A 14,490-nucleotide genomic window follows, 5' to 3' on the forward strand; every position below is an offset into this window, starting at 1 on the left:
GACTTCTAACATTGTGTTGGTCCTATCTTCAAGGTTCCATGCACAAGGCATGCATACAAACAGGAATACCTAATAGTACAACATGCTTGTTAGACTATTATGTTGCATAACATTAAGGTATGTGCAAAAAATTTCGAAGGGATGAGAGAGAGTCTTATTGAGACATTAGTCCTAACGAGCACACTTGAGCACACTTTCGTATGCATCAAGAAGGTTGCTTCAAGCATTGGCTTATGTGGCAAGTGACTCGATCCTCCCTCAAGCATGCTCGCATTAGCCTACAATCCCCACACTTAGCTCCCTCTTCCCTCGAGGGGGTCACTCAACCATATGTGACTTTATATCACGTGAGTGCAACATAAAGGGTTATTTAATTCCATTGTCTCACATTTTCACATACAAAAGGTGCTACAAAAAATATCTTTGAAAAAAATTTATAGGTTGAAAAAAAAGGTTTATTTTATAAATGCAAAATTCACAAAGTAAAGGATTTTATAAATAGCCTTGAATGCACGCGATAGAGGGTTTATACATAGTGTCCTCATCACTCAACAACCCCACAATCAATTTTTTGCATGCCGCTATAATAGTGCCCTCGTTCATGTCTCTTCTTCTGAGAGAGAGAGAGAGAGAGAGAGAGAGAGAGAGAGAGAGAGAGATGCTTTGTTTGAGTTCATAAGCCGTTGATTTTAAAAGTGGGCATACAAATCCATAACTCCTTGAAGAAAAGATGCATTGTGTTTTTAAATTAAAGGGCACTTTTTATTAGAAAAGAAATTTTTAGCCTGCCCGGAGGGAGAGGCTATAGTAATCGTTTTGGCCTTGGAAAGATGATAAAATCCTAATTTTGGGTGGGTGCGTGGCAGTTTTGCATGGGTTACGTTAATCGTTTTTTGAGTCGTGCAAGGGTGTGATTGGTTGTCAACGCAAAGCACGTGCTAGTCCTGCTGCGCCATTGTATTCTTGGTAGGTGTTTGTTTCTACCATGATCTGCTACTACTAGGTAAACTCTCACATCATTTGGTAGTTGTCCTCCAATCAAGGAAGAAGCTGCATGCATGCAACATTGCAGCTTCTCCAAACAGAAGAAGAGGCACATGCTCTGTCTTCTCGGTATCCAGACACGACGAAAACGAGCCAGTGCTTCATGCAAGAACATACCAATTGCGGTGCGTCGATGTAGGTCACACATCGACGAATGAAAGTCCAAGGTTTTCCAGCTTTTCGTGGAGGTGAGAGTTGATTGGCAGCTCAGATGTTGAAGAACGAATTAAAATTGAAGGTTTGGTAGCTTTTCGTGGACGTAAGAAGCCATGAATACTATGAGGGGGAGAGGCCACCTATTTTGTTAGGTTATCCCTGCTTTTTCGTTCGGAGGTGTCCATGAATGGATGGAGCTGCCAGCGCTATTGGAACTCTTGTTATGTGTATTCTCTGTTTGTGCCATTCATCTATTGGTAGAACCTTGCACTTGCCACAGCAGGCAGACATCGACCTATGTGGTTTCGTCTTCCAAATCGGGATGGTACATGGCGGTCGACTTTGCGCGTTGGATTTGCAAAGAGCTACTTGAAGATCCTCTCGACAAGCACAGATATAAAAGGGAGTGCCTCGCTTACGAATTGTCAGTCCATACACCTTGTTCTACAGTCGTTACGTTGCCTTGAAATCTACTTTTGATCTTTAGAAATATGTTCCATATCCTTGTGATGGCCCTAGAGCCAATTATCCCTTCAGAATCCATGGACAGTGATAGCATGAAGTTTGAAGAGGGTAGTTTGTCTTCGAACTTCATCTTCACTTCCTTCCTTTGCAGAATTTGAAGAGTACTTGGAATCTGGTAACATACCCGTTGGCGAAGAAAAAGTGGAAGATAGAATTGGTGGGATTCATCATACGCGTGTAGTTAGAAGGTAGTAATCTTAGCAATCTCGTGTAATTATATATGGTATTTAGCTTACAAATTTCTTTGCGATTGTGCAGGTGGAGAATTATTGGTTGAAGTCAAGCAAGAAGTATAGGATCTTGATTTTCGGATGAGTGATGTGCCAAACGAAGCAAGCTTGATTGCAGTGAAAGAAGGCGACGACAATCTGCTTTGCAGTCAAGGAAGAATTCGACAGTTCCCAATTCTACATCAATGATTCCGAAGACTCTAACAAAAATAGGCTGAGTGACGTTATGCAAGAAACTCATGACAGTGGTGAGAATTCTCATTGGTAGATTCACTATTACCAAAGCACAGAGGGATTCCTACTTGTTAAGTTACTAGCCAATTTTAAAAAGTCCAAATAAAGTAGTATGTAGATTATAAGAGAATGCTATGCAAGAAGCTTACACTGTGGAATTCGTTTTTGATTGACATTAGGAAGTGAATGGGGTCTTCTTGGGCCCTTTAATTTGCCCAAGCCTAATCAAGGTGATTAAGAAATAGCCAAATGGGGGGTTGCCATGTGGACTGAAATGTTGGGTTTGTAAGAGAGGTGTAAGAGTGGTCAAAGGGTGCACTTTTTCCCCCAAACAGGGGGGAGGCAATTTTACAATTTTCGGACCTCCATAACTTCTACATACAAGCTCCGATTTGAGCGGAGATTATAGATCCGTGATCTACGCATCAAGAGCTTTCCATAGATATGTTACATGATATGGTTTTGTCTGCTAGATTTTAAATTCCATTTTTCCCCCAAAATTCAAATTCGAATAAAGTAGCCGTTTTGAAGCTTCTAATTAGAAAACGTTTCTTCTTAAGAGAAAAGGTTTGACTCCTTAAACTGCCAAATAAAAGGGCCCAAGAAGCCTTCCATTGAGGTCCTAATGGCTCCATTTCTGTTAGCATTAGTTTTTGCCTCATCATCTCAATTTCTTTCTATTTCTTTGCTTGACACCACAGTCATGATTTCATTCAATTGAATGCAGCGCCCTTCTACGATCCTGCTGCTGCAAAGGCTAAACGAATGGAAGTCTGGTTGGGGAAGCGTCCGATTAACGAAGGTGCTCGCTTGACACACAACAATCAAACTATACAAGGTATTTATTTTTCATAGCTACATTGTAAATGTTGTAGTCCTTTGCATTTTACAAGCTTCACCTACGTACTTTGCCTTTTAATTCACATCTTTACCACAGCTTTCCCTACCTACTTTCGTCCACTACACCCTGCGCAGGGTAGAAAAGACAAGCAAACATTAAAGAGATCGTTTCAGAGTGCTATAAAATTTGCCTATGAGGAAGGTATTAGAGCTTTTGTCGCTCTTAACTATCATGTTGTCTTTGACATAGATTCAATATGCATGTCTTTTCTCTGTACTCGAGAATTCGACAGGGTCAAGACTATGGTGTAATCGTCCTTACAATGCATATAAGCTAAATGATTAAAAGCTCCCCTCAGCAGCTTAGTAAGGAAGATATGCCATCTCTTGATGGAATGACTACTGTCCAAAATATGCCGAAAGTCCCAATCCACAATAGCTTGACGTCTTGTAGTGGCTCTACTAGCAGTCTTTGCATAATCTACTGCAGTTATCTGCCCATCATCTTGGGATACAAGCCATTGTTCTAGAAACAAAGAAGATAGGAAAACACATTTGTGAGAAATGTACAGAAAGATTAAGTTTTGCAAGAGATCAAAACAAATGAGTCGTCTGGTTCAACTCTTTGTTCTTCACGTTTTCGTAGCAGTGTTTTATTCTTTAAATATTCTTTATGGCTAGTAACTATTTGCATTTCACCTACATGGTACTTCTTTAAAAATTGCCGTTTATCTGCACACTGTACCACGCACAATGGTTGTTGTCATGTGCTAACAATTTTGTAATTGTTCAAGATGTCCATTATCATTACCAAAGTTTAGTATACAGTGGTTATCACAGCGTAAAGCAGTCATAGCTTTTTATAGTTTTGATATGATGTACTGCTACTTCCAACTTTTATGAAATAAAGGAAATATGGAAGACACTTAATATCAATTTCTTTAAGTTCTCTTATGCAATGCTTGCAACATTAAATTTTGTTTTTAGTACTGATTATTATGTGGTGTAATTATTTCTCTTCTTATGTTGGTTACTTCTTTTATCCCATCTTAAAACTAAATGAATTATTTCAAACCTTTTTAAATTTTTGCATCATACAATTTCAAAACAATTATCTCGATAGTAGAGTTTCATAGCAGCTTCTCACAGTTTTCTTTTCCCCCCCCCGTTTTCAGCCTTTTTGCCCGTTTTCAGCATCAAAAAGGCCATGCATGAAAGTAGACACGCATGATGACATAACTTCGAGCCCACCAATGAGAGAAAGGGTATCCAATATACCTCCTCTACATAGTAGGCAATATAGTGCTGGTCCCATTGTGCCTTTAGGTGAGAACTTTGTTGCTGAAGGAAACTCACTTCCCACACTATCCATAGACCTTCTATCTGAGTTCATATGACACCGTTTTGCCTTTGAGTGCAAGCTGTTACCTAAGTATGGCACATTCAGAGCACGCAATCCAAATTACCCTATATGCATTCGTGTCGATTTAACCGATTGGCGCAACTGTGACACCATAACCTCGTTGTTCCTCATGCATTTGTAGAACAATATAGAGATTACCTAGAGCTAGATTGTTTCTACCGCATTGAGGGAGCAACCGTGCTACCAAAGGCTACTGGAGAGGGTGGGACAGCTAGCTACTCTCTACACATCAATGCCACCACCGCAGTCATTCGTGGGGAGCCTTTTGAGGGTAGTATTGCCTTTCTTCCAGAGACGACCATTGCATTATATTTCCCTTGGGCTTCATCGGCTATAAAGTCTGGTTCAGGCAATATTTCCAGTGTTGCTGGGATGATTGCGTTTCTGGTGATCAAGGTCGACTCAAAGGGCAGCTCCAATGATCAAATTATCATTGCGGATGGACCTCGCAACAATGAAGATAGAGCAATCGTAACTTCATTGAACCTCTTCTGCTTGTTCATTGACACTTGTGTATTCTTTGTTGCTACATTCCTCTTGAAGATAGTAGTTCTGCTTTACTAAACTAATATAGTTTCTTTGAATAGTTGGCCTTTGTAAACGAACGTAGGAGTGTTCAAGCACAGCTTATTCAAGAATTCCACGATAATGGCATAGCTATGCACACTCTGAGAAACATCTCGTACATGATTCATTATTGTCTTTGTCTTCACGATATTGGGAGATGTTCCCGAAGGCAATCAAAGGGAGGAACTACAGCAAGTGTTTATCAACCAAGTCTCTGGACTAGGACATGGTCGAAGGGTAATATTTGATTTGATGTTTCTAAATGCCAACGCATTGTTTTACTTCCCACTCTAATGGACATTAATTTCTTGCCAGGTCCATGGTATTTTACATTTCACTACTTTAAATGGCCAACTAGTGGACTATGTTTGCTCTATATGCTCTGGAAGCCGTGTGAGCAGGGATTCAGCCAAGCCTTTTTGCTTCACATGCGATTCGCCACATGAAGTTTTATGCACAGCATCTTTGAAGGGCAAAATCCTTATGGACGACGGTTCGAACATTGCAGTGTAAATCAGAGGCTCGCATGTTGATGATGTCCTTTCTCTGGAAGTTCCATTCATAGCACTCTATGACGACAACATCATGCGCATCCGATCAATGCTTCTAGAGCTGAAGCCCACTGGCTACTTCACCAGACACGTCATAGCTTTTGATGCTGAGTGACTGCTTTGAAAACAACTTCATGCTTTCAGTTTGCTAGCTTTGACTGTGTGGAGGAGCCGCTCACGCCCTCATTTTGTTTTTCATTACTTGCAAAGCTTTCGATGTACTTCTCTGCACCTTGTAAATATAATAAATAAGTTTTGAGTGCCTCAAGTCGTATGGATAGCCGAAGATGAAGAGCATTTAAACCAATTAGTGCATGCTTCCATGCGAAACTCAGCAAAGGACATAGGTTTGAAGTTCTTATCAATGTCTACAACGTCCACTTATTCTCTTACTGCAATAATTAATAAAATCTACAGGGTCAAAAACAGTATAGCACCTTCATATGCAACCAACACGGATTTTGAACACTGTCCAATGAAAAGGGAAAAAAATGTGTTAGTATCTGATCACAACAACAACCAAAGACTAAACAATTACTCATAGAATGGAGAGAAACAGCAAAGAAACTGAGGCAAAGACATTCTGCAAATGAACTATATAATAATAAAGTTAAGAACACCCCCAAATATGTATGTGCATGCTATAACACGCTAACTTTCAAAAGAATGATTGACATCACTGACAAGTAAAAAAATTGAATTGCTGCAGTTGCATCAGATCATCTCGTACGCAAGTATCGACAGCAAGCACTGTTTGTGTAGCCTTTGTTCAAAGCAAATTAGAAGACAGCAAGTTCCTGTTGGAATTAATGCTCGTGTCCACTATACGAGTGTGAACGCCCATGACGAAGTGATGCAAATGAATGGGTGCTTCTACTTCTATATACATGTAACCAATCGATCAATTAATTAACAACGATTCACAACTGTGAGCGCGTCTCCTTCTCGCTCTCGCTCTCGCTCTCGTGTATGCTGCAGCCATGGCAACACCAGCATGGCTGTAGCTTCCTCCCTTAATTTCCACATGGTATCAGAGCCTCTTTCCTGGAGTGCTTGTGGTGCCTGCCTTGCATGCTTCCGCCTTCAGCATCGCCACCTTCGCAAGCCAACCAAAACCTCTGAATCCGCCTCGTCCACTCGCGTTTTAACTTCCGAGTCCGGGCAGTTCTCTATGAACCCGAAGGAAACCTGAGAAGACGACATGGCTGCGAGTACACCGGTGGACGTGCCGGGCCTCCGAAACATAGAAGTGAAGGTCCAGATCGAAAACGACACTGTCTTGAAGATTAGTGGGGAGAGGAAGCGAGACAATATTGATGCCAAAGAGGTAGACGTTAAATACGTTCACGTGGAGAGGCCGGCGGGCAGGTTCATGCGCAAGTTCAACCTGCCTAGCCACGTCAATTTGGAGGCCATCTCTGCGGCCTGCCAAGACGGTGTGCTTACCATCGTGGTGCCCAAAATGCCTGCCCCTGAGCCGCACAAGCCCAAAACATTCGATGTTCAAGTGGGCTCAAGCTTCGGAAGTACCTGACCGGCAACAAGTAAGTTGGCACACCTGCACGTGCATCACACATAACACAAATTAATAATAACAATAAACTTTAACAAAAGTTAATATTTTATTTGTAAGCAATAAAAATAATTTTATTTAATAATTTAATAATGCAAGCATGTGCATGTCCCCGCGAACTCATTATGTATCATTACTAAACAACATTGAAGCCTGCCTTATATCAATCAAAATACTATTCTCCCAAATACAAGAGCTATCATATGAGGGGCAATATGGAATGCGAGGAAGTATTGTAAATGTCTTTGCAGATGTTGAAAGGGCACAAACAGTTTTGCCATGTTTTATTGATGACACCGCAACAATCATAGTTTTGTTAAAGCGAAAGTTAGAGTACAATCACAGCTACCTATGTGGGCTAGTACGTCCATCATTGACAATGCGTGCACTAAACAAGCTATTAAAGATAGCGTTATACGAGAAAAACAACGTAACATTAAACTCAAGTTGGTTTCAGCACACTGTTGGCTTGCAATAGAATTGCAACAAAGACCATGCTGATAACAACACCAGTGTTGTAGATGAAATTGACATGGACGTCGCGACACATACACTATGGTCCACGGAATTTACATAAGCCAACAAGTAATTGATTTTGAAGATAAGGTCATCAACGTTGCGCCTTCTAAGGGTTACTCTCCACTAGGCTTTTCAAAAGACAAATATTACAAGGAGCTTGCTTTTCCTAATTTATTTGTTGGCCAACCCAGAAAATATAATATTCGGACAAGCACATCTTATCAAACCATTGCACACTGGGAATTAAAAAATATTGACCGTAGATTTGCTCTATCGATCGAAAACTTGTTCTTTAAAGCAATGAAAATAATAACAAAACAAGTACTATATTCTACATGCAAAAAGGAAAGCTAAAAGCGAGGACTCTATCTGTTAAAGATGCAATTGCCAACACAAACATTGAGAGAATGTTGCAATCAAACATCGGGTACAAAGACTTTGTGTGCTTGCGAACATCAATGGACTACAAAAATAAGCTAAAGAAAAACATGATACGTCAGTTAGGTGCGCCAACTTTCTTCGTCACGCTGTCAACAACGAAAAGGTTGTGGGATCTATTGGTAGGGTGCCTAAAAACACTACATAATCCCATGTTAACATTGCAAAATCCAAAAAACCCAGCACAGTTGTGCGACTTAATACGCTCAGACCCTGTGACGACAGCACAATACTATGTCCATCGGTTTGAAGCACTCAAGAAACTTCTTCAAAAGAATGACACGATCATCGGTGAGGTGATGGACTACTTCATAACAGAGTTCCAAAATAGAGAAAGCCAACATGACCATGGATTGTTATGGATAAGCGGCGCACCATCTTTAACCGATTCTACGATGGGAGAAGTCATAAAGTTCATAGACTCCTACATAACAACTGATATTACATTGTTGGATCTTCCAGAGAGAAATCCAGAAACACAGGCACAGAAAGGACTGTCTAAAGAGAAATAAGCTGTCGTTTTGGATAACTTCAAAAATTTTGAAAAGGCTCTAAAAGAACCTAACACATTAAACCTAAACTTCCAAGCTTTTTTGCAACTCGGACTCACTGAGAATGAATATGTATGCGCACTACATTGTAAAATAACACAACCAATAGTGTACTTACGCCGCCACCCCAAAGACATTTACATAAACAACTTCAATCCACGGATTTCAACACTGTGGAATGCAAATACTGATGTCCAATTCATACTCAACCCACATGGACCTACAGCATATTGTACATCGTACATGGAGAAAGTTGACAAGGCTACAACCACTACAGTGAACGATGCCCTCACACAATCCATTAAAACAAGAGCTCTTGCCAATGAAAGAGTGCTTAACACACAGCACATTAGTGCACAGCAAGCAGTTTATATTGCACTCTCCCTACCACTTACAAGTAGCACTAGAGAGTTCACATACATTAACACAAGTGAACCCGATGAACGCACTCTGATGATGCTAAAACGACGAAAGCTTCTAGAGAAAATGAGTCCAAATGACACCAAGGTATTTTGCGATGAAATTATCACAAAGTATAAGAACAAACAGCACAGCATGTCCGAAATTTGCTTGGTAGAATTTTGTAGCAGCTACAAAACTACTACACAAAAAACCCAAAAAACAAAAGAGAGGATCATTCGCTTCAACAACTACAATCAAAATAAGGACCCCAAAAATCACTATAGAGAACTTTGTTTGTTGTACCTTCCATTCATATCAAAATACACGAGTCAAAAAAACCAAATGGTAACTGGCATGACTTGTACATGGTAAACAAGGCAACAATAGAAAATAAGGCAAAGTTTAACAAAACCATACTACCACTAAATGAAAGAATCAAAGCAAGCGTTGAATGAGATACATCATCGTCGAGAACTTTGTTTGTTGTACCTTCCATTCATATCAAAAGAACACGAGTCAAAAAAACCAAATGGTAACTGACACGACTTCTTGTACATGGTAAACAAGGCAACAATAGAAAATAACAAGGCAAAGTTTAACAAAACCATACTACCACTAAATGAAAGAATCAAACCAAGCGTTGAATCAGATACATCATCGTCGACAATACAACAAACACCACCACAACATTATGATCTAGCATTAGATATGCAAACACCACAGAAGAAGAAAATAGCCGCTACAACAATGTGCAAAACATACAAAATAATAAAAAACGACTACTACCATGAGCTATACCAAAAACTAAACCCCGAACAATGTTTACTCATTGACGATATTGCCCTAAAGAAAAGAACCAAACCAATAGAACCAATCAAACTATTCCTTTCAAGGAATGCTCTTAGTACAAATGCTACTTCGACACTACACATGAACATAGACAAATTCAGAGCCCTATTACTAGCATACACAAGCAAGGTAGCATATAACATTGGAGGTTTTATAACACTCCACACTTCATCTGCCCTTACTAATAACAAAGCATACAAGCTTATCTCTAGAAAAACTACAAGAACTAGCAATACTATATGTAGAGCTAGAACTACTAGTCATTGATGAGATTTCATTAGTAGGACAAAACACATTCATGGTGGTGATAGACATGCACATGTGTGAAATCAAACACAACCATTCAGAGCCATTGAAAGAGGTGGACATCATCTTCTGTGGCGACCTTTGCCAAGCAAGCCCAAGCAAGCCCAATCAAAGACAGTTGGATCCTCACACAAAAAGCAAGAGAGTTAACACCAGCAAATACCATTTGGAGACGACACATTGAATACTACGAGCTCAGCAAACCGATGCAACAAGAACACAAAGAATACATTCAAATTCTAAATAGAACACTGTAAGATATTACAACTTTAAACAAGCAAATATCAATAGCAATCACATAGAAAACAACATTGCAACTTTAAACAAGCAATATCAATAGCAATCACATAGCAAACAACACACACCTCACTTATTCTATACAAATATACTAAAAGATAAACACAATAATGAAGTTTTCAACATTCTAAGGAACATTCTAAGGAAAACCTTATTTTCTCAATGCAATAGACATAAAACATAACGCATGCAACAAATCCATAAAAATACCAACCGACTCAAAATGCACAACAAGGCTTCATTCTCAAATATGCTTAAAAAAGGAAATGATAATTGAAATCTGCTCTAGTAACCTACACATATTAGATGGAATTGTGAACGAGGCCGATGGATTATTCATGGGATTTAGTAACGCAAGGAAAAAACCTACTCTCTGGAGTACTAGAAGTAGAACACACTACAATAACAAAGACCTTTATAAAGAATTAAGTGTCCAGCCCACAAACTTGGACACTTCATCGATCACTTGGACACCAATTACATAAATACAAAGGAATTTCCAAGCTGAAAAAAACCAGCTAAACACAATGACAAGAACACATTGATCACTTGGACACCAATTACACATACAAAGGGAGTTTCAAACTGAAAAAAACCAACTAGACACAATGACAAGAACACAGTTTCCAATACAACCAACATCCACTAGAACAATTCATTAATCACTTGGGACACCAATTACACATTGGAGGTTTTATAATACACTCCACAGTTCATCTGCCCTTACTGATAACGAAGCATACAAGCTTATCTCTAGAGAAACTATAAGAACTAGCGTCACTATATACATAGCTAGAACTACTAGTCATTGATAGAACAAAACACATTCAAAGTGATAGACATGCATATGCGTGATATCAAACACAACCATTCAAAGCCATTTAAAGAGAAAAAAACCAACTAAACATAATGACAAGAAGACAATTTCCAATACAACCAACACCTGCTTGAACAATTCATCAATCACTTGGACACCAATTACACACACAAAAAGAAGTTCCCAAGTTTAAAAAAACCAAGCTCAAAAAAACCAGCTAAAGACAATGACAAGAACACATCGATCACTTGGACACCAATTACAGAAATACTAAGGGAGTTCCAAGTTGAAAAAAACCAACTAAACACAATGACAAGAAGACAATTTCCAATACAACCAACATTCGCTAGAACTTGGACACCAATTACACAAATACTAAGGGAGTTTCAAGTTGAAAAAAACCAACTAAACACAATGACACGAATACTAAGGGAGTTCCAAGTTGAAAAAAACCAACTAAACATAATATAACAAGAACACAATTTCCAATACAACCAACATCCGCTAGAACAATTCATCAATCACAAGGCCTAACACTAGATTCCCTAGCATTTGACCCAATAAGCATCCGAACGCATGAACTAGTATATACTACATTATCAAGGATACAAGGCCCGAGCAACTTATGCTTTAGTAAACAAAATTGAACAAAAACACATCAAATTCGACACTCTGTGCTTCAAGAAATAGAACTACAAACAAAGTCAACATGGCAAATTCAACAAAACTAGGAATTGTTCAAAAACATGAAAACGCATATTCAATCACTAAACATCATTTGTAATAAGTGAGAAAAATATATTATCAGCAAGGATATTATTAATATATTTTTCTTATATTATCAACAAGGATATTGTGCCTTCAAGAAATACATACAACTATATATTATCAACATCCAAGTAACAAGGACATATGCCTTCAAGAAATACATACAACATCAATGATATTATGCCTTCAAGAAATACATACAACTATATATTATCAACAACCAACCTCATAGCAGTAAGGACATTATGCCCTAAAGAAATACATACAACTCATACAAAGAAATACATACAACTCTCGTACAACTCATAGCAACAAGCATATTATGCCTTCAAGAAATACATACAACCAAAGACAACAAGAAATACATACAACTCATACAACTCATACAAAGAAATGCATACAACGCATAGCAGCAAGCATATTATGCCTTTAAGAAATACATACAGCCAAAGACAACAACAACCAACCTCATAGCAGTAAGGATATTATGCCTTAAAGAAATACATACAACTCATACAAAGAAATACATACAACTCTCATACAACTCATAGCAGCAAGCATATTATGCCTTTAAGAAATACATACAACTCATACAAAGAAATACATACAACTCATAGTAGCAAGCATATTATGCCTTCAAGAAATACATACAGCCAAAGACAACATACTACAACCTAGCAGAATTTCAATATATTCATATACAAACTCATAGCAACGAGCATATTATGCCTTCAAGAAATACATAATACATACAGCCAAAGACAACATACTACACCTAGCAGAATTTCAATATATTCATATACAAACTCATAGCGACGAGCATATTATGCCTTCAAGAAATACATACAACCAAATCAATATATTCATATACAAACTCATAGCACCGAGCATATTATGCCTTCAAGAAATACATACAACCAAAGACAACATACTACACCTACCAAAATTTCAATATATTCATATACAAGATGGGCACGGAATAGCAATATACTACACAAGAAATGAAATTAAAAGAATTTCAATATATTCATATACAAGATGCATGGCCACGAAATAGCAATATACTACACAAGAAATAATATTAAAAGAATATCATTATGAAATTAAGCACAACATTATTGTTGCAAGAAATAAATTTTAAAAGAATATCAATATGAAATTAAACACAACATTATCAAATGCTTGCAACAACTACATAACATACTAACTTATGGGACTGAGTGCTTATTAACAGCTACATAACATACTAACTTATGGGACTAAGTGCTTATTAACAATTTTTGAAACAAAAAATGAAAAAACAAGAATAATGTCTACAAACCTCCACATTCACAAACACAAATCATTATCGACCGCTTGCAACAGCTACATAACATACAAAACCAAAGCATAGTAACTTACATCACATCCTTGGAGACTTGAACATAAGACTTTTCATAAGCAAAACAAGTCATATAAAAATGCTCAAACAATATGTGCAAATTGAATATGACTGCATTAATCAATTGAGTAACTATATATGGATCCACTATAGACCATATTTGGACAAATAACACCACACAGAGCATTATCTATGGAACAAACTTTGCCTATTGGTCTATCACTCAATCGTGTACACATCATTTTAATTTTATTTTAATTTTACATTAAAAAACATGAGGGCACCAACACAAAGGGGGTGGGTAGTCCCCTAAAACCCTAGAAAAAGGTCGCCAGAAAGAGACACACACAAACAGTAAAGAACCTAGTTACACGACTTCACACGCTTTAGCCACGGATACTTTCATGGGCGGCCGGCATTCATGGCTGCGGCAACATCCTCAGCTGGGATGATCGAGGAGCCCGCGAGATACTCAGCATACGCGATGATAGCCGAGCTTCTCAGGCGGTAAGTGGCAGCTGTTATGTAGAAATAATCACTAGTGTCAGTAGTAGTTTTAAAGACCCCGTTGACCACGTCGCGGGTCATTCCCACGATACTGAAGCAGAGGGCAGTAGTCGGGTCTCGGTTAGAATTCTGACCGGCCACGGGAGCCGGCAGATTCACATTCTGGTAGCCAACATTATACACGCTATTGGAGGAGCTGGAGCTGGTGACGTACTCCGCAACTGCCCTGACGGTATTCTGGATGCGCTCAGTCAAGCCTTGGCCGGCGGCTCCCAGAGCCGCCTCAACGACGGAAGACACAGCATTGAGAAGGGTGGCGCAGTCGTGCCTTGTGTTTTGGATGCGTTGGGTGTCCAACCCCTCCAGATTGACATACGCGTAGTACTGGTCCACCTCTTCCAGAAAGCGGAGGAACGCATCGTGCTGCTTTGTGGCCTCTGCTATGTTGGTCGAATTTCCGGGCCCGGTAGCCGGGCTGTAGCCCGCCGTCACTCGAGCGGTCTCCAGGATGG

General features: G+C 39.0%; 1 protein-coding gene and 1 pseudogene across 1 annotated transcript in view; one reads left to right on the top strand and one right to left on the bottom strand.

The window, feature by feature from the left end:
- The first annotated feature begins 6,771 nt into the window (after positions 1–6,771).
- LOC147605342 (17.7 kDa class II heat shock protein pseudogene) lies at positions 6,772–7,104 on the top strand (annotated as a pseudogene).
- Positions 7,105–13,703: 6,599 nt separating this feature from the next.
- LOC147605343 (uncharacterized) overlaps positions 13,704–14,490 on the bottom strand; it is a 1,316-nt gene continuing 529 nt past the window's right edge. The window contains exon 2 of the mRNA XM_086793010.1: positions 13,704–14,490. This exon is cut by the window's right edge and continues 271 nt beyond it. Within this exon, the coding sequence (XP_086649136.1) occupies positions 13,874–14,490 (617 nt within the window). The 3' untranslated portion in view covers positions 13,704–13,873.

This window comes from Cibotium barometz, chromosome 59, assembly GCF_041138505.1.
Source record: "Cibotium barometz isolate CiBa-2024 chromosome 59, ASM4113850v1, whole genome shotgun sequence".
Lineage (NCBI taxonomy): Eukaryota > Viridiplantae > Streptophyta > Polypodiopsida > Cyatheales > Cibotiaceae > Cibotium > Cibotium barometz.